The sequence below is a fragment of the Mya arenaria genome, chromosome 6 (assembly GCF_026914265.1).
Source record: "Mya arenaria isolate MELC-2E11 chromosome 6, ASM2691426v1".
Lineage (NCBI taxonomy): Eukaryota > Metazoa > Mollusca > Bivalvia > Myida > Myidae > Mya > Mya arenaria.
This window is the reverse complement of record NC_069127.1, coordinates 56,032,783-56,060,328: the sequence shown is the minus strand read 5'-3', so window position 1 is coordinate 56,060,328 and position 27,546 is coordinate 56,032,783. Positions and strand designations below refer to the sequence as shown.

At 35.1% G+C, this 27,546-nt stretch overlaps 1 protein-coding gene across 1 annotated transcript in view; it reads left to right on the top strand.

Moving 5' to 3' along the window:
* LOC128237919 (uncharacterized) overlaps positions 1-27,546 on the top strand; it is a 49,076-nt gene continuing 21,530 nt past the window's right edge. The window contains exons 1-2 of the mRNA XM_052953495.1: positions 1-418; positions 2,178-2,318. Of these exons, the coding sequence (XP_052809455.1) occupies positions 1-418; positions 2,178-2,318 (559 nt within the window). The remainder of the gene's footprint in view (positions 419-2,177; positions 2,319-27,546) is intronic.

Sequence of the window (27,546 nt, the reverse complement as noted above, 5' to 3'; positions counted from 1 at the left end):
ATGTATGACCAAGAAGCTAAGAGGGCGATTTTGGGAGCGCGTTCGGAAGCGCTTTTAGGAGCGCATTCGGGAGCGCTTTTAGGAGCGCATTCGGGAGCGCTTTTAGGAGCGCATTCGGGAGCGCATTTAGGAGCGCAATCGGGGGCGCATTCGGGAGCGCTTTTAGGAGCGCATTCGGGGGCACATTTAGGAGCGCAATCGGGGGCGCATTCGGGAGCGCTTTTAGGAGCGCATTCGGGGGCACATTTAGGAGCGCATTCGGGAGCGCATTTAGGAACACAACTGCCACCTCCACAGAAAGCGCAACCAACACCACTTATAACGGGAACGCTAACGCTATGTGAAAAGGATTCTATTCAAGACAAAACAGCATTTATGCTTCCATTCACTATGATCATCTCGGGCCCCAAAGCTAGTGGTAAAACATCAATGCTCAAAGATATATTGTGACATCACTCCAGTAGGATTACGCCCGGTATTTAAAGAATCGTATGGCTTTACAAGAGATGGCAGCCGCTATACACGGTCATTCAGAATTAAGTGGTGCCTAACGTTGAGTATATACAAGGCATTTCGTCCGATTAGGAGGATGACAATTTCTTTGATCCAAGAATCAATAATATACTGAATTTAGACGATCTGTTCTCGGAAGCAGGCAAAGATAAAAGGATCACGGACTTATTTACAGAGGGCTCCCATCACAGGTCTCTGTCTGTGAATTTTATTAATCAAAATTTGTTCGGAAACAAAGACCCTACTCAACCCCGCAATTGCCATTATTTGGTACTGTTCAACAACCCAGTAGACAAACAGACAATAATGACACTCGCTAGATAAATATACCCCGGTCATTGTGACATATCGTTGAAACAATTTGCTAAAGCAAATAAACATCCATACGGACATTTAGTGGTGGATTTAAAACCATTTGAAATGCGGTATTTCTGAACCAAATAAAGAAAATACAGAGCTAAAAATTACGTGACAAGTGAAAAACTATAAAAGGGATAAATGTGCCCGAAATTCATCATTCATCAGAGGTCGTCCAGACGGAAAGCATCGTAAAAGAGCCCTCGCCAGATAATATGGATAAAGGACAAGCTTGTGATGATTGTGGACCATTATTTGATACTACACATGATTGGCAGAGACACGTTAAAAATGGTTGGTGTCCTGAATATAGCGAAACTAAGCAAAAGAAAACATGAAGATATGAGTGACAGTGAACAGGATGATTCTGTAGAAGATAACGAAGCTTATGTACAATTGTGGAAAAAAGCCCGAAAAACTAATGACAATAAATATCAGAAAATTTACAACACTTTCATAGAACATGGAGAAGAAAGTGACGTTGCACAGGAATTGGCAGAAGAGCGCATAAAGCCCTATAATGAAAAGGGTTTTTTCACCAAATAAACAACTTTAATAGATAACTACATTCTGCCACTCAAAAACAGTAGATTGCATACGCAAATTATGGCTCAGATAGATACACTCATTTCCAAAATACACAGTACCACTTCAGCCTTGACAAAGGCATTAAGAAAGCACAAGAACTCTTTTCAAGATTTATTTGATATGGAATTTACCGAATTGAAGATAGTGAAGAGGAGGAATCTGATGGTGACGTCAGTGGAGAGAAAACAGAAAATGTATAAATTGATAAAAGATGTTTAAAGTTGTTCATTTACACTGTGAACCCAGAACTGTGAACATGGCTCCTTGGAAAGATTATTTAAAAACAATTTATTATGATCCCTAACATGCTGCGAGGTTCGCAGGACCCCAGAAAATGTATGATGTGGTCAAAAAGAAGGAAAAATCAACATTGGCATGCACAGAATACGGCAGTTTTTGCATGATCAAGAATCGTAGAGTCTACACAAACCATTCAGAAGACGATTTCAAAGAAATCATGTCGTTAGCACGGGAAAGGATGATGTATGGATGGCTGCCTTAATCGATATGGTTAAGTTTGCGGATTGGAATCAAGGTTACAAGTACATCCTGTTGGTGATTGACACCTTCTCCAAGTATGTGCGGTTACAACCGCTAAAATACAAAACCGGCGTTTTTTTTATTGTGTATAATTATTAAGCAAGAACGTTTAAATTTAATGTATAACTTTTACGCTATATTCATTGTTGACAACTGCTACACAAACATTTTATTTTCAGGTCAGGAATTTAAGGCCAGGAAAGTCCAAGAGCTCATGAAAAAGGAGGAAATCCATTACTTTCCTACCCAAAATGAAACAAAGGCGTCGACATCAGAAAGGGCCATTTTGACTAGAAGGCCCGACTCATGCGCTACTTATCGTACAAGGACACGGGCAGCTTTTTACCGGTTTTACAAGAGATCGCTGACAATTATAACCACACGTATCGTAGAACTATCGGAATGAGACCCACCGATGCCATGGACACAAATCAGAAAGAAGTGGGATTAGCCACATATTTTGCGCAAAACTTGGATACTATGTCCGTATCAGTCATCAGAAAACCGTGTTTACTCGAGCGTACCATCAAACATACTCCGGTGAAGTGTTTAAAGTACACAAACGCTATCACAGAGGTACATTACCGATATACAGACTACAAGATTTACAAGACGAGGACATTAAAGGAACTTTCTATCAAAGTGAACTCCAAAAAATAAGCATTGATCCTGAGCAAAAGGGGACTGTGGAGAAAGTGTCATAAAGCCGTGGCAATGGACATAATAAACAATAGTTTGTGAAATGGAAATATTATCCGCGTAAATTTAACAGCTGGATAAATGCTAGTGATATAAATTAATTGTACTGTTGACTGTGTTTAGTTTAAATCTTTCAATTTTTTTTATGTCATACTGTTTTTGTCTTACCTACTATGTAAATAATATGTAGATTTAGTGTAACGTGTTGTAAATAAAATTGTATATAGTGTATCTAAGCCTTTGTTATCTTTTTTTCAAAATTTACGCCACTACCGTTAAATTTAAACCTTGCGCCAAAACCATTGAATCTATGTGCAGCGAAGCCTTACATTCACTGTATTAAACTTCGTCTGCTTAAAATCACAGGTAAACCTATAACCTTGTTAAACGATACCTGTGTACAACGCTTTAACACTCGATTATCAATGTTTACTCTCCGGCAGCTATACTACAACTGAGCGAATGTACTACCAACTGACAAAAGGCTTAAATCTGATTGGCTGCCCCTAATAAAGTGAACCACAAAGTAGTGGAAAACTTTCAAAAATTGGAGATTTTTCGCTGAACGGTTTTATCAGTGGTTACTAATGAAAACTTGTACAGGTATACTTCTCCGATGTGTACCGCACGATGACTGCAGCAGGAATAAGATAGATTATTGGATAAAGAGAGTTAAATATGACAAAACAAGTCTGAACTCGTAGCGCAATACATCTATGAACAGGTTTAAACTTGTAAACGTTGGCTGCGCACTATATGCAACGGACTATGGAAAAAGCGTCGTCTGTTACTGAGGTTTAAACGTACACATTCGGAGCTCCTCGCCCATTTGTATCGAAAACAACCTCGGATGTATGCCGCAACATCAGTTGAAGTAGTTCGTAAAATTTTGAATTATATCATTAATGAAATCTAGTGTTTTAGAATTTCATTTATTGATCGAAGTTTAAATTGAGTGTCAGTGAAGTATATTATTGCAAACATGATAAAGATTTCCAAGAGTAAAGACATAAATTTTAACTGCTTAATAAAATTACTACGCGATCTACTTGCAGCGGACTTAAACGTACCTCTTTTTGAGTATGTAAACCGTCCAAATACATCGGAGGTTGTTTTAGAAAAAAAATGACCGATGAGTTCCGAATGAAACGTACAATTGCAAAACAATAGTCTGCTACATTATCCATCATAACGGCGGCGCCCAGTACACTCGTAACGCCCGAGCAAGCTCAAAAAGCGACTCATTTTCTACTCCATCCAAGATGGCGGATTTACATTAAATAAAGAAGCGTTGTGGTCTGGATTAGCGTATTAGACTACTCATAAGTCTGTGTTATTCTCTGATAGTCATAATCTAATGAGGAATCTGTATGTACATTAGTATAACTAATAGTCTTATGCATGAACATACATGTATATAAATCATCATCGATATAAATTATGATATTTATACTGTTCTGTGTATTTTAATACTATGTAATAAATATTTTACTTAGAAAGCGTACTTATGTCATGCTGTCACCTGTGTAGTTTTCTGAATGATTTGTTACTAGTTAGTTATGTTTAAATATTATGATGGCCACCGGACTAGTCGCATACACCCAGGCCTGGAATTAAATCGTGGTCAAGATTGTCTTAAAACCCATCCATAAATAAGTCTGAGAGTTACTTTTTCTAAAAAATATACTTATGCTTTTTATATTCCATTCCTTTCTTTACAGGTATGATTCAAATATGCTGATGTTATCTTTTGAGATCATTACTTTCCATCAAGAACATCACTACAATTGGTTGGGCTGCCAGATTGGTAGCAACGTGATGGACAGCTAGTGCCTGTTGACAAGCTATTGTTGGTTTGGCAGGTATTGCTTATTGGATCGCTATATTGGGTGGACCATACGTGTTGGTTGAACAATTATGAATGGTTAGACCGGAAGTGTTGATTGGACCACCAGTGTTGTTTGGACTGCTTGCTAGACAGATTGTGTGATGGACAACTAGTGTTGTTTGAATCACTGTTGGATAGACAGCTATTGTTTATTGGACAGCTATAATCAGTTGATTTACAAGTTTTGGTTGAACAATAATTAATTGAACGACAAGTAGTGTTGGTTTGACCACAAGTGTTGGTTGGACTGCATTTTATGTGTGCATATCTGGTTGTGCCTGATTTGACTGCAATGAAGTGATGATTGAACCGCTACTGTAGGTTGTCAGGTCATATTGGTTGGATTCCCATTGCTAGTACTTGTTGGATCTCTTTTGTTGGTTGAACCGTTGTTTTTTGACTGCTATTATTGATATTTATACATGTATAATATGTTAAGTGCTTAGTAATCAACACTTATTATTTTAATAATAATATTATTATTATAAGAGATATATATAACTAAATATTTTTTATATCTCCTTGTACTTGAGTTATGTTTAACATTGACAATGTGCATCATACTGTTTTATTCTATGGAAAACTCTTTTTTATAGATATTTGAATAAATATTAATTCTGCACAACCATTTTATGTTCGTTTTGCTATAATATGTGTGATAGTATCAGACATTTTCTACAGAAATGATCAATTTGTCATACATTTTGCAAAGCAAAATGACCCAGAGTTCATGGTGTTCATTATATGCTGATTCTTATCAAAATGAATAAGTTGAATTGCATCATTGAATGTTTTTTCGCATTAATTTATGATTCTTCATTAAATTTGATGAGATCTCCTGCCAACTGACCTTGAGGGACCTGTAGCTTTAAAACTGCAATCTCACAGATTAACTGATTTTGGTATCATTGCCTTAAATTCAGTCAATCATAGTAGATGATTCACAATAGAACAGATCTCAGTTGTTTGAAAAACTGTCAAAAGACTCCCATGTTTTTAAAGCGTTAGTAACGCTTATAACCGTAAATATCGATTTTCAAACGAAGATATGTTAAAATGTGATCTGATCTTCTATCAGCAATCTTCTATCACTGGTTTTCAGACACTTTTTGTCATAACAGTCAGTCTGTGAGAATGCAGCTTTATACTTGAGCACTGTATTTACAATGAGGAAGAATCGAAGTTATGAAAATTTAAACACATAGCAGATCTATTGAATCATTCAAGTCTTTGAATATTATGTATGGTCTTGCCGGACATGAGCCTATTGTTTCTGGCAATTTGTATATGCACCATGTTTTATTTAAATATTAAGGCAGTTTGAATTTGGGCCAAGAAAATATTTGGCCTACGGTACACTAAGGACACCTAGGCTTATTTTCTATTACAATACAAAAGTATCATGATAGGGAAAAGCTCGAACCAAGCGCTGCCGGTACATTAACACGGCACTCCTACAAACTTAACCGGCCGGCAAGTTAGTTATTCTCCACAAACATTACCTCGATTTTATGTCTTCATGGAACCATGCGAGTTAAACAGTCATAGGAATTAAAAGATCATAGACAATCATATTAATAACTACAGTATTATTTACAATTTAATAATAACATTAAACATCATATAATTCAGTAACAATAAATTGTCCTTGGTATGCAATAATCCCTATAAAGGTTCATTTGCCAAGGGTTAAAAAACTGTCTTGCTTCTTTTTGAAAAATTTCTTGTTTGACTGTTATCGGCTATGAAGTGTTGTTTCACATCCTGTGTCATAATTTTAAGCTCTAAACGTCTACTTTTTGTACCAAAGATTTAAATATATGTCACTTGTGTGCATTTTTTTAGTCCTTGCAGTCAAGGAAAGTTTTCATTCATATTGACACATTGGCTCGTTTGAAGACAAAAAAACAACAGTTGTCAAAATGTTTAATCTGTGAAAGTGCAGCTTTAAAGGGACTGTACACCAGATTGGCACCAAAAAATAAAGCTGTAACGAATCTCAGGACAATTATTTAATAAATATGTTTTTCTTTGATATCATAACTGTAAAAAAAATACTAAAATGTAAAAGAAAATCGAGTCGGAGACCGGGTTTGAACCAGTGTCGCCAAAATTGCAGTCCAGTGTTGTTTCCACTGTGCTAGGATGGCTTACCCTAAACAGTTGGAATATTTAAGATATATACCTATCTTGGTAATATCACGTGATAACATCGTAAATTATCTTTTAAGTATTTAACCTACATTTACCTTAAACAATTAAAAGTTTATGAAACTATCCAAAAAACGAGATTATATGGGGGGTATAAAAAAAGATAATGGCTTAATTCCTGATATACTCGCTCATTGTGGCAGAGATCTATTCTGCTTGTCAGGGGAGATCACTGCGTAGGAGTTTGAATCAATCCAAACGTGTGCCAAATGTGTGCCATAGGAAACAAATAGTAAGTGGAATATACATACTACCATTAACGAGGTATATTACGTGCTTACCGGAGATGGCCAAGTAGTAAAGTTAAAACATCCCGTCAAGACTACATGATCGCATAACTAGAATGTACGATATACGCTTCCATAGCTAGTTCAAAATATATGGCCACTTTAAATCATGACAGGTGTTTTTACTTACTTGACGAGGCTCGCGAAAACTTTAAAAAGCACTTATATTCATACCTGGAAAACCGGATATTAGGTTAAAACTGATCAGTGAACTTCTATTGTATCTAAGCGTCAACAAATACAATTTTAACAGGGCATGCTGATTTTTTTGCGAGGACTCTATCAATAAATAGTTTAAGCTCACCTGAGCACAAAATACTGTTTGTGAGCCATAATGACCACCAGTTGTCAACAATTTCTTTGGATATTTCTCCTACTAAAGTTTACCGCTTCTATTTTTCAAACAAAAGACATAGATAATTATTATGCCCCTCTTCGAAGAAGAGGTGGTGTATTGCTTTGCACGTGTCGGTAGGTCGGTCGGTCGGTTGGTCGGTAGGTCGGTCGGTCTGTCAGTCGCGGTCCATCGGTAGACCAAAGCTTGTCCGAGTGATAAATCGACAATTCCTAGAGGTATGATCGTCAAACTTGACATGAAGGTTGGGCCTGACCACTAGATGACCCCTATTGAGTTTGGGCGTCATCGGGTCAAAGATCAAGGTCACAGTGACCTTTATTGGAAAAATATTGCCAAAGCTTGTCCGAGTGATAACTCAACAATGCCTTGACCTATGGTCATCAAACTTGACATGGAGGTTTGACCTGGCCAGTAGATGACCCTATCCATTTGATTTTAGGTCATCGGGTCAAAGTTCAAGGTCACAGTTACCTTGAGTGGTAAAAAGTTGTCCGAGTGATAAATCGCCAGTGCCTGCACCCATAGCCCTCAAGTTTGACTTGGAGGTTAGGCGTGACCAAAAGATAACCACTATTGATTTCAGGGGTCATCGGGTCAAAGGTTAAGGTCGCAGTGACCTTGAATTATAAAAGTTTGTCCGATTGATAACTCGCCAATGCCTGCACCCATGGCCCTTAAATTTGACTTGGTGTTAGGCCTAACCAAAGATGACCTCTATTGATTTAGGGTTCATTAAGGCAAAGGCAAAGCTCACAGTGACCTTGAATGATACAAGGTTGTCCGAATTATAATTCGACAATGCCTGCACCCATGGCCCTAAAATTTGACTTGGATTTTGGGACTGACCATTAGATGAAACCTATTTATATTAGAGGTCATCGGGTCAAAGGACAAGGTCACAGTGACCTTGAACGCAAAAAAGTTTGTATGTGTGATTACTCGATAATGCCTGCACCCATGACCCTCAATATTTCGATATAGATTTTGGGTGACTTGTTGATGACCCCTCTGGATTTTTAGGTCATAGAGTCAAAAGTCATGACTCATGTTCATCATTAAAAAAATTGTCCTATTTACTTATTTCCTGCTGCTAACAGGATACATTTTATCTGCAAATATAAGTCATCATCTGAACATGATTAAAAACTGTACCTTTTATCCTCACATTGTGAACGGTCATAATCTTAAAACTGCCTCAAATGCATCAAATGTCAATGACAAATAAGCTGTCATTTCGGTCTATGCATATTTCATTCAAATGTCCAAATAATCCTAACAACATGATGCTCAGGGGTGGGGGCATAATATTTGACAAACATTGGTTTTTCATGCGTTTCGATGAAATATGGAAATTTAACAGTGAAAAAATAAATTTGATATTTTCACTGCTAAATCAGTAGTGAAAATATTAATAGAACTACTTTAAAAATCCATTGTAGTTAATCCCCTTTGATAAAAAAAACTGGACACTGAACCAGAAAAGGATGCCAAAATCGATTAGAAATTTAAAAAGGATGAAGAATTGTTCAAAAAAATATATTTGGAAATAAAAAACTTGCCGTTTTTTGAAAAATGGTAATCCTGCATTTTGAATGTTTTCTTGATTTTTGAAGCTGAATGTTCGAATATTTGCTTTCATACAAAACATATTACAGATAAAAACAACATCTCGAACATAAATCGGATATTAAATCAACCTAGCGTTGTCATCACTCTATACCTTGTTTTCAAGCGAATCAGACTGGTCTCTGACTGTTAGGAATGACTTAATATACATGTATCATGTTTGTTTCACGTTCAACCTTTCAAATTTTCAATCAATTAATGGCGGCGTAGTTATTTGGTCATGTATTCATGTCCTCTTTAATTTTATAGTTTCGTCATTTCTTGGAACATAGATCCATGAATACAAATTCATTGATTCATTTTCCTAAACTGTTTGCACTAAAACGAGTGAATAATAAACTAAAAAAAAACATCCTATAACTATTTTTCCACGAACCGGAAATAGAAATTGACATCTACGTCATCAGCTATAACTTTGCGTGAAGGGTGTCCCACGGGTTGCGGCATATAAAACACTCTTTTCAAAAAGAGGGTATTTAAAAAAAAATCAAATACTATTCAAACTCCGAAAATAAGCGTAAAAGAAACAGAAAATTTGTTGATTTCATTGTAAGATCACATTTAATTTCACTCGTACTCATATTTATCGTCACTCGTGAAAATGTGATTTTTTATGACACTTGTGAAATAAAATACGATCTTACACTGAAATCAACAAATATCATCTATATATTTAAATAATCAACCGCTATTTTACGTCATGATCAAACGTCATCAGCCGAGGAATTATTGAACAAATTATTTTTTGTCAAAATTTAAGTTTGTTTTAATCTTACTTCAAACATGACGTCAAGTTGAATTAACATAAGTCGAGAACGACATATGAACAAAAAACATTCATTCTTTATACTCGTCAAAACTAAAACAAAATGAAAATACAGTTAAACATGGAAGTTAAGGTAATGGTTAATTATTGTTATTACTTTTACAAAATAAATGGTTTGACGCGAATCATTTAAGAAGAAAAAAATGCATTTTTGCAATGTTTTAGAAGATGAATTTCATTTATTATTGAATGTCCTCTGTATAATGACTTACACGCATTTTTAAATATTGTTGGCAAATAATAAATGTACCAAAAGTGGTTGAATAAATGCAATCTGAAATAAATAGAAACTTGGCCATGTATATCCATCATCCTTGTGTTATATTACTATTATGCGTAGATAATATGTATATACACATACAAATCAACAAGAGTTAAACCAGAGTTTATTGGAGAGTCGGCATGTTTGCCTTTGGCAATTTACAACCTATCTGCTTTTGGCCAAGACACAAACATATAATGATATAGCAATTACGTAATGACAAACATATATTTTTATTTACAAAAGCAATATCCTATTAATATATAAGAAAGTATAACCACTAGTATTAGGTTCAATAGATGCAGCTAAACTTCTAGCTTTATTTGTTTCAATTTCATTTATATCTATGAACATATGCTCCCCGAAATTCCGATCCATATAAAATAATTGGTACAATTAGATCATCAAAAATGATAATTTCGTTTGATTATCTAGCAATAATTAACTAAACACGGGCAGTAGGTGGTTGTGTGCCTTTCAAGCTTTTTCGTTCAGCAGATTTTACTTTATTATTCATTCCTGTGAAGGAAATGAAATGAAAACAAGAATTACTTTTAACAAAACGTTTTTCTCTTAAAACGACCTCTGTTACTGAATTGAACCTGAATTCATTTTACATAAGACATCTTCCGGTTCCAGGAAATATGACCCTCGTGTACCAGTGCTTTACACTGCGCATGTTTATGAACCAAGTGGTCTTTTTGTAAAGAACTAGGGCATCCCACCCGGATCTTCTTGTATCTTATTCTTTTTCTTCAAATATGTTCATGTCTAGATGTGACTAGGGATTGCAATCACTTCTTTCCAAAGAAATTGTGATACAATTTAAGTCATGACAGCGATACAGCGGGATCAAGCCATTATGCAGCCAATATGCGCGTGAAGACCTTCATAAACTTCAAGGAACAACAATTAAACATGAAACAAGGTAAAAAAGATCATGTTCTAGTAGAAGTCAGACTGTGTCACCGCATTGGTACAACTTGTTTACACATAAGTAAGTACTAGTAATACCGCTTCAGCAGAGGTTTTATGTTCATAAGTTACCTATTGTTCACCTTTCGCCTATTCACGTTGATACGTTACGATAATTATTCGATCATTTCTGGAGAGCACATGCAGATCCGAAAAACTCGGCGTTGGACGTTCACAATGCATTTACATACATATTTAGGTTATCCATCTATCATTAATACAAAATATGGTACTGGTAATGTTAAAAGTTACAAAATGTTAAGTTTGGGTTATTTTCATGTTTTTCCCAAGACCTTTTTGCATCTAGACATTATGTTATTTAAAAAACAAAACAAATTAATACAATGGCTATATAATCATAAAATAATTTGGATCTGTTAACACCCTTAAATATCATAATGTACGCATCATTATGTTACTTAAACGTGTTTCATTGAAATTTGCATTTAATTCCTTTAACTGCATTTCAAGTTTATCTTTTTCTGCCTCAATTTTGTTCTTTTCTTGTACCAAGCGGTCCATTTCTTCGCCCATAATTTTTTCATTCTTGTATTGAGGGTCCAGCTGATTTTCGTCTATATAAAGTGTTTTCACATCAGTTTCGTCGTCAAATCTTTCAGATCGAAAGTCATCGTCATTTGAGCCTTCTGAAAGAAATAAAATAACTGGAGATTTTCAATCCTAATTTCTTGAGTGTATTTTAGGGGTTTGTTTTTGGTAAAATTCATGGTGTACAAAAAACGATAAATGTTTTATCGCTTTGGTCGCTTTATTTGTAAGGCTTGCGAGAGTCTATTTCTACATCAAATATATGTCCAAAACAGTTGTTATTTACGGTGGTATAGAGGTCAAATACATGATTTTTACTATAACTCGTGACCACGACTTATTAACTCGTTCCCTCGACTTAGTATACTGTTTCCTCGACTTTTTTACTCGTCCCAACGACTAATATATTTCGTGAATATTATTTCGTTCTCACGACTTAGTTCATTCGTCACAACTAACGTTTCAATGTTTATTTAGGCTAGGCGGCGGTCCCTATATGGGTACATACATATATTTTGATTCGCATTCCAACCATGGGATAGCACGGACCGGTTCAGTTCGTGTCATGGGTCGAGTGCCAATGGTAAGGTACCTTCATTTTACCACGCTCCTAACAAGTTCCTATTCCAGAGTACGCAATAGACGTGAGTACTGCTATATAAAGGGGAGTTTGTTTCGCAGTTTAATGCGCAACCGGGAGAGCTTAGACCCGTTCGAGTGCCAATGGTACGCAGCCTTGGTTTGACTCTGCACCTCACTTGATCAGCGGTTTTCAGGTTATGCGGGGGTCTCTTTATGGGAACATGCAGGAATGTTGGTTTTGCGCTGTGACCTGATTAGGTGAAAAGTTGCGTATAATTAGTATACGTCCCTTCACACATACCGAACCAGTCTGAGCTCTCCCGTGTATATTGTGTACTTTGAAAACCGCTGATTTAGTTAATTGCGGTGTCAAAGCAAGGTTGTGTTACTTCCACTCGACCAGCTAAGTCGTGGGAACTAGTTTGTAGGTCGTTGCTACGAGGTAAAATAAACCACACATGTAGTAATTTCCACAAGATATTCATGTATTTTCTACAACATTATGATCGTTATAGAAATGACACATTTTTAGACTCTACCAATGAAGTTTATGCCCTAGCACATGATTACGAACAGTCTTAAGTAAGAGTGTAGACTCAGACTCAGTCTAGCACTTTATGTAAATCGCAAAGAATCATCTTTATTCCAATGTAATTAACTATACAATTTCAAATCGTTATAAAACTTAGTTTTCTTCATACATTTAAGGAAAGTTGAAGTGAAAGAAAGATTTTTTCAACTTGAGACTTTTCGAAATCAGAGCCCTGATATAGTCTGGTTTATGTTTATGTAACTTTAGCCATGAACTATTGAATTGTATAAAAGTCCATTTTATAGGATCATCCCTCGTATGGCAAAGTCTACCTTCCTTGGCATCTGTATCAAACCCTTCCGACGCTTCAAGATTATTCGTGTCGTCTTCGGTTTTAGTAATAAAATCCCCCTTGTCCAAAACAAATAAACAAGTTTTGAGCTGGTGCTGTAGTGGTTCGATGCTTTTCTTGAGACGATCAATTTCTGAGTTCTTGTTGATAAGCTTTAATTTGTATTTCTCATTTATATAGATCGACACGAGTTTGGTGTTGCTTTCTAGTAAATCATATATAAGCTGCTTGTCATATCCACGTTCACCAATTACACATAATGTCCTTTTGAATATTTCATTAAATGTTTGTATATTGTCTCGATTCTCTTGTTCGGCTTCAATCATAACATCGTTGATACCTTTTTGTATTGTTCCGTCGTTGAGATCTTTGAATCGAACGTTTGGTTGTGCAATGTCTCCTTGATGCTTTGATTTTAAACATCCCATTTTATATTCAATCGTCTTTGTTAATGATCCACACTCTGACTTTCATTCCGGATAAAGATAAAAGATGTATAAAATACAACATAAGACGTTATCATTTTGAAATCAGTCAAACCAAACGGAAATAATGTTAATAAAACAATATTGTAAAAGAATTAACTAGAATGTCCAATAGCTTTAATCAGTGATTTGTTTTACCAATGCGATCAAATATTTAAATACGTATACATATTTATAGCTATGTTTCACTCTTATCAGTTGCATATTGACCCACTTATGCCTCGGCCACATACCCGTCCGATACCAATGATCAAATAATATAAGTGGGCTCATAAACAATACAAAAGTGGGAACATAAAACATCTTTCTTTGGTTTTGAAATACAAAGTATGCAAGAGTAAAACATATCTCCGTTGATATAAGTTTTTTGTCTGATGAGAAGTTGACCAAACTTTATCCTATTTACGTTGTGGATTTTATATGTACTTGTACTTATGCTTGATAGAAAGTTATTGTGTACAGTAAATGTATTCTGAAAACGAAAATCAAAATACATCTTAAGAATACAAAAATGTTAAAAACTGAATCGGTCTAATCATAACTATTCAAGCCATATTTTACAACGAAAATGTCTGATATTTCTTCATTAAATTAGAACAAGATATTTCAATATTCCTTAAAAATGAAGTCATATGCATAAAAAACTAGTCGTTTTTTAACCAATACAGATGTCTCCTCCAAGGCTTGTCTCAATATGTTCCAATACACTGGTTCACTGTGAGGGAGCAAGAATTGTGACGTCACCACAAATGTGTACGACCACGGCGATCTTGACACAACAAAAGGTATGTTTTTTAATATGTTCTTTAGTAAATTGAATCAAATTAAAACAAGACCTAGCCCATGGTACGCCACATGATTTCAGCTTTCACGTGGTATACTGTCTGTCATTCTTGATGTTGTAGTTTTTGAGAACATTCAAAAACAAATTTGGAATCGGGGATGCAGACGACCACACATTTTGTTAATTTTGCAAAAACAATGATACATCGGCTAGTTTCAACTGGTTCTTTACAAAAAAGATATATAAACAGCAAATATATGCCAGTTACAATACCTTTTTCAAGGCGAAATGATGTTTTTGAAAGAAATCGTACAATATTAAATTATTATTTAATTACGACCACACTCGAGATTTTAGGCGAACGACCACACTATTTTTTTATCTCATTTTGATAGGAGTGCGAATAAAGCTTTAAATACTTTATTTGTTTATATGTATGGTGTATCTTTTAGATGGAGAGTCGACAACCTCAGGTCTGCAGATATTGTGGCAAGGTCCTTGCGAACATTTCCACACTGCGACAGCACGAAACAACACATATTGGAACGGGCAAGGGTTATATGTGCTGTGAAAAGATTTTTCACAGCAGGGCAAACTTGAATAGACACAGGTTAGTTTATACAGAACATTTTATATCAGAAACCTTGAAGAAGTATCGCTTCGTATAAGTCAAATCTGCAAAACCTTTATTTTGTTTATTCGTATGACAAAACCGTTATCTCGTCTATTTATCGAATAGGTAAGGCCTAAATGTTTTCAAAACCAACTTTTCGTCGTCGGCTTTTGTTGTCGTAACGTCATAACCGTGTCTCTAACTTCATTATATTTTACACAAAGCGTTGTATATGTATTACCAGTGTAAATGAGCCAATATATAGCGTGGCTGTTTTTGTTCCTAGATAGAAAAATATATAGCGCTGTTTTATCTTCTTGTGTTGCTGTTCTTTTAAGGGGTTATACACCGTATGATGAAATAGCGAAAAAAATAATAATCGAAAGTCGAAAATTGACACAATCTTGGCATCGATGTTTACCATGCATTGAAACTAACTAACTGAAGTACCACATAGTTTACAATTAATTTATTTTTCGCATATTTTTCGTATTTTTCCATTAAAAAAGATTACTAAGTATGTATACCTAGTAGAATTCATTCTTATGCCTGATTGCCTTGTCGATGTTATCACGTGATATTACTAAGTTAGGTATATTGCTTAAATACTGCAATGGTATATAGGGTAAGCATTCGTAGCACAGTGTAAACAATACCTGACTGCAATTTTGAGGACACCGGTTCGAACCCGGTCTCCGACTCCATTTTTTTTTACTTTTTGGTATTTTTTTACAATTATGGTATCAAAGAGTAAAACATTTTATTAAATATCTGTCCTGAGATTCGTTACAGACAAAAACTTTTTTGGTGCCAATCTGGGGTATAGTCCCTTTAATAAGGAATATTGGGTCAACGTTGCTTCGTTTAACGTAAAAAGGTCGACTACTTCAAATGTTCCATTCGTGTTGACATATTCCAGACAAAGACTAAATGTAGTATATTATATGATAGATTTTTTTTTTTTACAAAATGATATGCATTTACTTTTCAGATGTCATGTGCATGTCGAGGCGAAGCCCTTTGTTTGTATAAATTGCGAGAAGTCGTTTCCAACCAATGCTGATCTTCAAAAGCATATTCGACGTGAAAAAGCACGATGGTGAAAACTCGACAGTAAGATGATGAAAACGCGACAGTACGATAACGAAAACGCGATAATACGAAAGTACGATGATGATAATGCGATTAACTTTCGTGTTTTCACCATCGTACTTTCGCGTTTTCACCATCGTACTATCGCGTTTTCATCATCGTACTGTCGTGTTTTCATCATCGTACTATCGCGTTTTCATCACCGTACTGTCGTGTTATCATCATCGTACTATCGCCTTCCGGTGCGCATGCGCATAGAAGAATTGACCCTCCAAGTGACAAAAGTCGGTTTCAGTGGTCCTTGTATTAAGTCATTGAATCATGTCGTCAACTGAAGCTTTTTGAATTTAACTGAAATACTGCTCATTAAAGTTTAAACAACGATTGACACAATAAAGATTAAATTATGAATTGCCTTTATACAATAAAGCCAACCAGTCAAAACAGTATCTTCGAACAGTTTTCCAAATGCAATACCTCTGAGGTCACATCATCATCATCATCATCATCATCATCATCATCATCATCATCATTAGCAGCAGCAGCACCACCACCACCACAGAAACTTCTAATTCATCATTCAATTTGTGTCAAGTGCTTGTGGATTATTTTAGACGTTTTTTAAGAATACAACGTATAAGACTGATATATTACAGATACATATTACAGATATTACAGTGGTGGTTGTAGTAGAAGTAGTAGTAGTAATAGCAACAGCAGCAGCAGCAGCAGCAGCAGCAGCAGTAGTGGTAGTAGTAGTAATAGTAGTAGTAGTAGTAGTAGTAGTAGTAGTAGTAGTAGTAGTAGTAGTAGTAGTAGTAGTAGTAGTAGTAGTAGTAGTAGTCGTTCATTCATTCATAAAACAGACAGGTGCTCTTACTAGGTTTATATGACGTGGCGTCATCTTACTTCAGGATGTGTCATTCGTTTGACCGCTGTGCTACTGTTAGTGGTTTTGTTCTAAACGAGTGGAGAGTTTACAAGACATTTCTTGTCATTAAGTTGGTCGTAATTATGATCGTACATTTACGATAATAGCAGATCATAAAAATGCTATGATGATGGCGAAACCGCGACAGTACGCTGATGAAAACACGACGATACGATACTATTGCGTTTCAGACCAACACATTCACAGAAGATGGCCCTTACGACATTCCGTAATTCTTTGGCCAGTAGTGCTAAGAGCACATAATCAGTGTAATTTGAAACAAACCTTGGTGTATTCAAGCGTGACTGGCTTTTCTCAGCATGAATGGCTCATATGTACCGGTATGTGATGCTCCATGTGGTCGTGGCCGCAGTACTTAAACAGAACTGGCCTGATGTGAACGTTCCATCTAAAAAAGTATTATTCAAAAGCAAAATGTTAATTGATGGTGTCTGTCTAGACATAAACAAAGTTAGTTAGTTATTCAATTTAGATGCAATCGTTCAAAAGGTTCCATTTTATGTTATTATCAATAGAAAAAACAACAACATTGACATCACGGAGGCTTCATTCGCACCTCCTTCGTATTTGATTTAAAAAGTGTGGTCGTTCGCCTAAAATTCTCGAGTGTGGTCGTTCGCATAATTCTGTATTTTAATATTGCCTTCAAAACATCAATACGCCTGGTACTCTAAATGGTATATATTTGCTTTAATTTGTGTTTCTTTGTAAAGAACCAGGTGAAACTAGCCGTTTTATCATTGTTTTTGCAAGATATACAAAATGTGTGGTCGTCTGCATCGCCGATTCCAAATTTGTTTTTTAATGTTCTCAAAATCTACGACACCAAGAATATCAGACAGTATACCACATGATATCGTAAATTATGTGGCGTACCGTGGGCTATGTTTTGTTTTAATTCGATTCAAGATAATAAAGAAAACATCAAAAACATACGTTTTGTTGTCTGAATTTCTCCGTGGTCGTTCGCATTTGTGGTCACGTGATTTTTTGCTCCCTCACAGTGTGGTTGTAGATGCTGTGTCGACAGGTGAACATTTCACTAGGGTTTCATGAAAATCCTTCAAGGGGTTTAGAAAATATGGAACCGACATGAGATTTATGGTTTGAACATTTGACCTGAACTGTGATCTAGGCCTTTTGAGGTCGTACTTGTAGTGAAGGTTCTGCTTGGCGTGTAAATGTGGTTTACAGTTTACCGAAATTCCATAAATGTTTAATGTCTTCATGAGATGTGGAGGGGACATGGAATATATGACTAGATCATTTGACCTTGAACTATGACATTGACATTGAACCGACACGCCCTGCAATGTGGATTCTGCACGTTTACTCGAAATACTGAACATCTGACTCAGGTTTCATGAACATCCTTCAAGGGGTGTATGAGATACGGATCCGACATGGAATCTATGACCCGATTTTTTTAGCTTTTACTGTGACCTTTGCCTTGGTGGGCCAGTGGGCCTTGAGTTTGGGTTTTGCAAATACGTTTTACACAAATTGTATCATAATCTTCGACGATATGGGGCGAACATGAAATCTATGATTCGAACATTTGACCAAGAACTGTGACCTTAATGTTGAGCCGGTGCGTGCGCCTTGAAAAAAAGGTTATGCATGTCGTTTTAAGGGGGTTAACAATTGATCCGAGTTTCATGACAATCATTCAATATGTCCAGAAAATAACGAGCAGACACTATGTGGCTAAAATCTTTGACCTTGAACTTAGAACTCAGACATTGACCCTAAGCCAGCGTGGCTGGAATGTTGGTTTTAAACTCGATATGGTAATCATTTGACCTTAGTGTTATAAACAACCTTAAACAGGCTTATGAGATACGAGGTGGACAACAAAGTGTGGCGGAACGGACGTGAGGACGGAGTTGCTTTTTGTTTTTCTTCTTTTTTAAAAAAATACCACTTAAACCTTTACAATTTTGGGATTTTAAATAAAAAGATACTCAAATGACCACCTAACCCTATCGGACCTACCCCCTAAGCTCCCCAACGTCCAACCAACGTACTGATCGACATTTTCGCTTCAAACAATATGTTTCTGTCGGGAGAAATAATAAGACCACCATGGTGAACATCGCCGCTTAATGTACAATAAACAAATACTAAATCAACGGTTAAAAAAGTAAATGATTCAAACATTTATAATAGGACCACCTCATATATCAAAGTTTAAATGCAAAATATTTTTTTAGAAAGAATGAGTACTTAAATGGATTTAACACTGATGTCACATAAATGCAATCACCTGGAGAAAAGGCAAGCATCTGTGCCACATAAAAGCAATTAGTTTTTGAAACGGCAAACTCTAGTACAACATAAGATCAAGGAACTGAGGGAAAGTCCGATCATGGTATCACACAAAGGCATTGAGCTGGGGGAATGTTAACCCTGCTACTACGTAAAACAATGAGATGGGGGAAGCGTACAGCAAAACGGAAGTACAAAGTTCCAAGGTAAAGATACCAGTCAAATGATCAAGCTAGGAACTTTACCCTGGAATTTCTTATTTTTGTCAACCCTGTGATAAGTAGAACATTTGTACCAAGTTTCATGCTTTAAAAAATGCGCAATACTGAAGTGACTATTTATCAAACATTAAATTAATTGTTTAAATCCTAAATTGCAATGAATATCATGCGGATTAAAGACTGAGAAAATAATGACAAGAATTCTGTGAAGTTAAATGGAATTCTGATATCAGGTAACACGTTTTGGTTGAGATAAGATGTATTAAAACTTATCCACTTTCTTCTTCATTGATCTTCAAATATCTTTGAAGACAAATGACATGCGCGACATACCTTCCAATGGAGGTTGACATATTTTTAAAGATTCTTTAATATTTAAAAATTAATATGGCTATGACATATTGAAAGTATTACTATATATTATAAAGTGTGACCTTGACTTTGAAATTGATAGAAAAAAACTTAAGCGCGACTCACCTATAAAAGTGTTCTACACTTCTCTGAAATTTGATAGAGTTTGATAGTTATTGCTGAGAGTCGAGGTTCAATTGCTTGTAAATTAACTTAGCATTTTAAAGAATTAAAGCATTTAATGATCTCAATCGACTTCGCACATCACAGAAAACCCGTATGACGCCGCGAGTTTGCGTATTCTTTCATATATCAAATTGAAGATCCCTATATGGAATATTTGCACTGATATACCTGTTACCGGCTTATCTAGAAAATAGTATCTTTGAAGAGTACTAGGCCGTCGTTGATGCGGCACAAATCGATTGTTTCTTCGGTACAAATTGCATTGTGAGCGAGCTTTGTTTAACTGAAGAAACGGTTTTTCTATGTTTCTTTGCAAACAGAAAAATGGCTAGAAGCACGTAACGTTCAACAGTGACCTACAAGTTTGACCTTAACATGTTAAACATATTTAACATATTCATGGCAAAACGTTTACGATGATGATCTACCATACTGAATGTTGATTCAAGTCCGCAGATACTTATTTAAACATAACTGAACAGAAACGTTAAGCTTAGTCGATGTATCGATTTTGACATTCGTTTACGCTGACTAATTTGTACTTGTTGCAAACGACAAATGGAATTATTGAGTGAAAATGCTTTGATAAAATTATACTATTTAGAGAGTGAGTGGAAAGGAACCAAACATGGAGAGACGTTAGTTGTTTAAACGAGAAACATTAGTCGTTTTAAGGAGACGTGTAAGTCGAGATTAAAATAAGATAACAAGTAACAGAAACAGAAGTCCTTGTTAAACATCAAACCAAATTTGTAGTTAAGAATAAAGAAGAAAAAGTTCAATTTATCATTCCCACCCTGTCGCGCCTGAAATAATACGTAAAACAAAAACAACATAAGTTAAAGCTTAAAGTGACATACAAAGACATAGAAAATTATCTAAATCATTGAAGAAAACAATAAAACTGTCATTTTTTAGGTTCCTACGTTTAAGTTTTAAACATCTGATGATTTATAAAATACCTTTAAATAATGATTCTTCAATACATACTCAGAGATTGTGTAAAGCGATAAATCTGCCATCCACTTTTAAAGTCCCGTTTGAAATTGGGTCAGTCGGACTCTTGGTCTTTGCTTTAATTCTTTGAAGCTATATATAGAGAGAGAGAATGCCGGCGCAAAGACTAGAGGTAGAAGCCGGGAGGTGGCACAAACCAGATGCAATTTTTTTTTGTCTCTTTCATTTATATAAACTACAAGTATCATGCATGTTTTCTGTCTACATCCTGTGTGTATCATGTCTATATTCCACTTTATCCTGTGTGTATCATGTCTGTATCCCACTTTATCCTGTGTGCATCATGTCTATAGCCCACTGTATCCTGTGTGTATCATGTCTGTATTCCACTTTATCCTGTGTGTATCATGTCTATAGCCCACTGTATCCTGTGTGTATCATGTCTGTATTCCACTTTATCCTGTGTGTATCATGTTTGTATCCCACTTTATCCTGTATGTATCATGTCTGTATTCCGCTGTATCCTGTATGTATTCTATCTGTATCCTACTATATCATGCATGAATTCTTTCTGTATCCCACTTTATCCTGTATGTATCCTATCTGTATCCCACTATATTATATATGTATCCTATCTGTATCCCACTATATCCTGTATGTATCCTATATGTATCCCACTATATCCTGTATGTATCCTATCTGTATCCCACTATATTCTGTATGTATCCTATCTGTATTCCACTTTATCCTGTATGTATCCTATCTGTATCCCACTATATCCTGTATGTATCATATCTGTATCCCACTATATCCTGTGTTTATTATGTGTGTATCCCACTATATCATGTACGTATCCTATCTGTATCCCGCTAAATCCTTTATGTATCATATCTGTATCCCGCTATATCCTGTATGTATCCTATCTGCATCACATTATATCCGGTATGTATCATGTCTTTATCCCACTTTATCCTGTATGTATCATGTCTTTATCCCACTATATTCTGTATGTATCCTACCTGTATCCCACTATATCCAGTATGTATCCTATCTGTATCCCACTATATCCTGTATGTATCCTGTCTTTATCCCACTATATCCTGTATGTATCCTATTTGTATCCTATCCGTATCCCACTATATCCTGTATGTATCCTATATTTATCCCACTATATCCTGTATGTACCCTATCTGTATCCCACTTTATCCTGTATAAATCCTATCTGTATCCATCTATATCCTGTGTTTCCTGTCTTTATCCCACTATATCCTGTATGTATCCTATCTGTATCCCACAATATCTTGTATGTATCCTATCTGTATCCTACTATATGTTGTATGTATCCTGTCCTTATCCCAATATATCATGTATGTATCCTATCTGTACCCCACTATATAATGTATGTATCCTATATTTATCCCACTATACCCTGTATAAATCCTATCTGTATCCCACTATATCCTGTGTTTCCTGTCTTTATCCCACTATATCATGTATGTATCTTATCTGTATCCTACTATATTTTGTATGTATCCTGTCTTTATCCCATTATATCCTGTATAAATCCTATCTGTATCCCAATATATCCTGTGTTTCCTGTCTTTATCCCACTATATCCTGTATGTATCCTATCTGTATCCTACTATATTTTGTATGTATCATGTCTTTATTCCACTTTATTCCGTATGTATCCTGTCTTTATCCCCATTTATCCTGTATAAATCCTATCTGTAATCCCACTAGTTCCTGTATGTATCATGTCTGTATCCCCCTATTTCCTAAATCAATCCTGCCTGTATCCCACTATATATTGTATGAATCCTGCCTTTATCTCTTTATATAATCTGCATGAATCCTGTCTGTACCCCACTATATATTGCATGTATCCTGTATGTATTTCGACTATAACCTGCATAATCCTATCTGTATCCCAATATATCCTGTAAATATATACTGTCTGAATCAAGTATGTATGTTCACTGTTGCCTGTCTGTGTTCCCACTATACCCTTCATGGATCATGTCTGTATCCCAACCTGTATGTATGCCACTGTATCCTGGATTTATCCTGTATGTATCTCACACTATCATGCATGTATCCTCTCTGTATTCAACTTTAACCTGTCTTTCTGTATCACTATATCAGTGTTTATATGTGTGTTTATTGTCTTTATTCCATTAAATTATGTATGTATGCTGTCTTTATCCCATTATATTCTGTATGTTTCCTGTATGTATCCCAATGTGCCATACATGTATCCTGTATGTATGTATCTCATTGTATCCTGCATGCATCATGTTTGTATCCCTATTTTCATTTTACTGTGCAATTTTAATATTCATTTGAAGAACATGCAAAACTCATGTATGTTTTATTCGGAAATATGTATCAAAGACGGTATGTAAAAAGGGCAATGCCTTTTTAATCTAAAACGCAAGGTTTCGGGGACTGACATTACAAACCTCCGTTAAGTGCCTTCCACAGTGCAAAGTGGGTCGGTAAGGCCAACATTTAAAACGTTTCAAAAGTTCCTTTTTTATTTAGTGTTGAGGATCAGACTTTTTAGGAAGTAAAACACACATCCTTCGCGAAATGTTTTGGGGTTATAAGGAGTTGACCATTTTTTACGAAAGAAGATTTTATCAGACTTTGGACCAAAAATCATTTGTATTTTTCGGAAAAGTCTGTCAATATTACAATATTACTTTTCGGTCAAAATGTCCCAGACTTCCTGATCAACAATGAATTGTGGGTTCTTGATAATGATGATGATGATGATGATGATGATGATGATGATGATGATATGTTTTAAAATAAGAAAGATATTCAATAAAAGAATGAACAATAGTGTATTAAATTCATTACCTGATTACAAAAAGCAAACAAATTTCTTATGATAGCTGCAATCACAAAAACAGCCTCAAGACATTGTTAATTGGGTAATACTGAGTATTTTGATACAAAATTATATTAATTTTGCATTAACACATTTCAGGGAACATGCAAAGGCTTTTTGATTAGAAATCTGATAAAATCTTCTTTTGTAAAAGTTGCTCAACTCCTAATTACAGCTACATATGTTGCAACGGATATATGTATTATCCGTTGCAAAAATATTGAACCTCACAACTAAATAATAACTAAACAAAAATGATATTTCTTAACAGTTCTTTGATTTTTCAAACGACTTTCGCACTGTGCAAGCCCCTTAAATTCGAAATAGTTGACTAGCAACAACGCTTAAGATTCTTAATATAATGTGGTTTCATTTGAGCTATACTTATTCATAAAGATAATTGAATACTTATCAGGAACATATATGGCACTTAATCTCCATAGAATCCACGCAAATCCATGTCCGCTTCTCCTTGTGTGTTCAACCAGTGCTCGACATATATATATATATATATATATATATATATATATATATATATATATATATATATATATATATTCTCGATTTGACGTATTTTCGCCTTTTTTATCGTATTCGGACGCGCTATACGTTGCAAGTTTTCGTGTTTCCCCGAAAAGGCGAATCACAAAGTGGCAAAATAAAGCCACAACTTTAAACTTTGTCGAAATCAAATTCGTTCAACTTACAGAGTATAACAAGTGTCCCGATCACATTTATATGTCGCCTGCGAAAGATTAATGACAGTTCCGGAAAAGGCCGAGCATGCTCATCAGACATCATTTTCAGTACTTTCATCGTGGAAGAGAATAAGATTCAAGTCTACAAAGGTTAATACAACCTCAATATTGTATGCATTGTTTTTCTCCTTTTTTAGATTGGTTACACATGCATAAATTGATACTCCAAAAATTTTTGCACGGGCAAAGTTTCAACATAAAAGAACACGTCTATACAAACTTTTTTCAATATCTGAGTTTTACGTCTAAATTTATTTTATCAGTTCTGATTTTAACACAAATTGCAATATACCTTAATTCATTTGGGGAAATTTTGCTTCTTAATTTTCAAACTTAAATCCATGTCAGTAAAACAATTATGCTGTGGATTTAGTGATGATTAGAAAACACGTTCATTGTCAAACAATTAATTCGAAATTATAAAGCAATTCATGAATAGTCATTTGCAAATGCAATTTTGGGTTAACAATTGAATAAACATGAACGTTTGTAAAGATTAATTCTTGAGTTGATCTCCCTCGACTCGTCAGTTTTTTCGTGTAACTGAAACGTGACACCAAATGGATATGAAATGAATGGGTATAAAAACATTGAACAATGTTAAAATTAATTTTCTCTATTTTGATATCTTACATTTATTCAGATATTCTAAGTGAATACGCAGAAAAGAAAATGCATTATTTACATTCAAGTACGCAACTTAAAGCACTCACTTAATTTTATTATATTATCAAAAACTAATCGGAAGCTTTTATGCAACAAAATGATAATTTAAAACGAAAATGTATTAAAGAAAGATTTTTCTTTTAAGGTACTGTTCATGTTGCCTTTTCCACATGAAAAACAGATTCTTTTCAAGTGCCTATGCCTCACAAGACGGTGACACTTTATACACAAATCGTCGATCATTGTTTTACCCAAAAAGGTTGAATACAGCTGAATGGAACTATTAACAGTTAAACAGAACATTCTAAAACTCTGTTTTGTGTATGTTTATGTGAGTTTATCAAAGTCTGCCCGCCCCCGTTCGCCCCGACTTAAACTGTCCTTAAATGCCATAAGTGACATGAGATAGATATCACAGCGATTCGCAGTCAAATTCACACATAGGAAGACTTGAAAAAACAGAGTGAGAAACAAGATCCGGGTGCGTTATCATAGCTCTTTGGCAGACCGTAATTATATAAAGATAGAAAATCATAATATAAAGCTTATACGTTATATATAAAGGTAAAGAATCATTTGAAGCTGAAAATTCATTTACAAAGGCAAAATAGTATTTGAAAGGTAGATATTTTTCATTTTAAAGATAGGAACTAATATCATAAAGGTTCAACTTTATTTCAACTTTCTGATCTATCTTCCACTTTTTGCAGGCATGCATTCTAAAAGTTTTTGTCGTCAAAATGAGAGAGTGCAGTGGCCGACGGTCTCAAAACCCTAAAAGAAGGCTGGGAGTGACCACTATCGAGATGTAAACCACTTGAGCACATATATAGTGCTCATGGGAAGCATTTCCAATGACCCACTGTCCCGCACGCATTACTTATTTTATCACTATAAATGTACTCAATATTCCCAAGAAGTGTTTCTCATTTTTAATGTCCACGTAATCACAGAGTTACCTGAAATTTCAACCAATACGTTTTTTTCATATAGCCCAGTTGTGACATCATATTAAAAAGCATTAAGCAATTCTAAGGAATGTTACAATTAAAACTTTGGCCAAATTAAGTCTTAAATTCCTGATACCCAGTCAAAACGACAGAGAGAGAGAAATGTGCTAGCGGAAATTAATCCTACAATCTCTTTTATCTGGTGCTAAAATTATTTTTAAGCGTTTTGTTATTGGTTGAGGATAGCTATTGATCCCCTCCCCTCTACCCCGACCCCCACACGTGATTATTTTATGTACAAATGAACAAGTGATAAGTTATTTACTATGGACACAATGTTCAAGAAAAATCATACTTCATGCAGTAATCTAGGGGTTGTATTTAATGACATTCAACAAACATATATGTATAGAAAATAACAAGACAAACAGTATTCAGTTATTTATAAGGAAAGTTTCAGTTTTATAGACAAACATGTTTTTTGTGAGATTATATACTGCACTAGCACGACAACATGTGAAATTCGTTTGGTCCCCCTACTTAGATACTGGTTTATTGAAGTAGTACAGAGGCGAGCGACAAAAAAATGTCCCATGTATTAAAGAACTTACTCACAAAGGAAATTTGGCTGAACTGAAGTAACATTTCTTTTTTTAAAGAAGATTTCGAGCTAATGCTATAAGAGATCATTCTTCCAAGCTTGCGAAGCAAATTAGTAAATCCACATTCATCCTAATCTCATATAGCATCCTGTGGTGATAATATTTGTAATCAGCTGCCATCGGATGTTGTTCAGACCAAACATATAGAAGACTTCAAGACCGTGTTCAATCGGCATGCAAAGGAAATACTTATGATTTAAATATGATTTATAACACTAAAATTGTAAGGTTGAAAGACAGTTTAACATGACCATACAATACGTATCACTTCATCATACTTCTAAAACATAACACAACTGCAACATAAATTTCTGACATACCTTTTCTACAGAAAAGGCGTTTTAAAAAGACTTAGGTGTCCTTGCTACCGAACCCTACAATGATTTTAAGTATTCTACGGGTATGTCAAAAACTAACACAGACCCAAAGAAAAACAGAATATTTTAATGAAAAAGGAAAATTAACTTGAATAATAAGGTTAAATACTTTTTCTTTAACCAGCAGTTAAATAAGAAACGATCTTACACTAAAATCAACAAAATGATATCCTCTATTTTCTT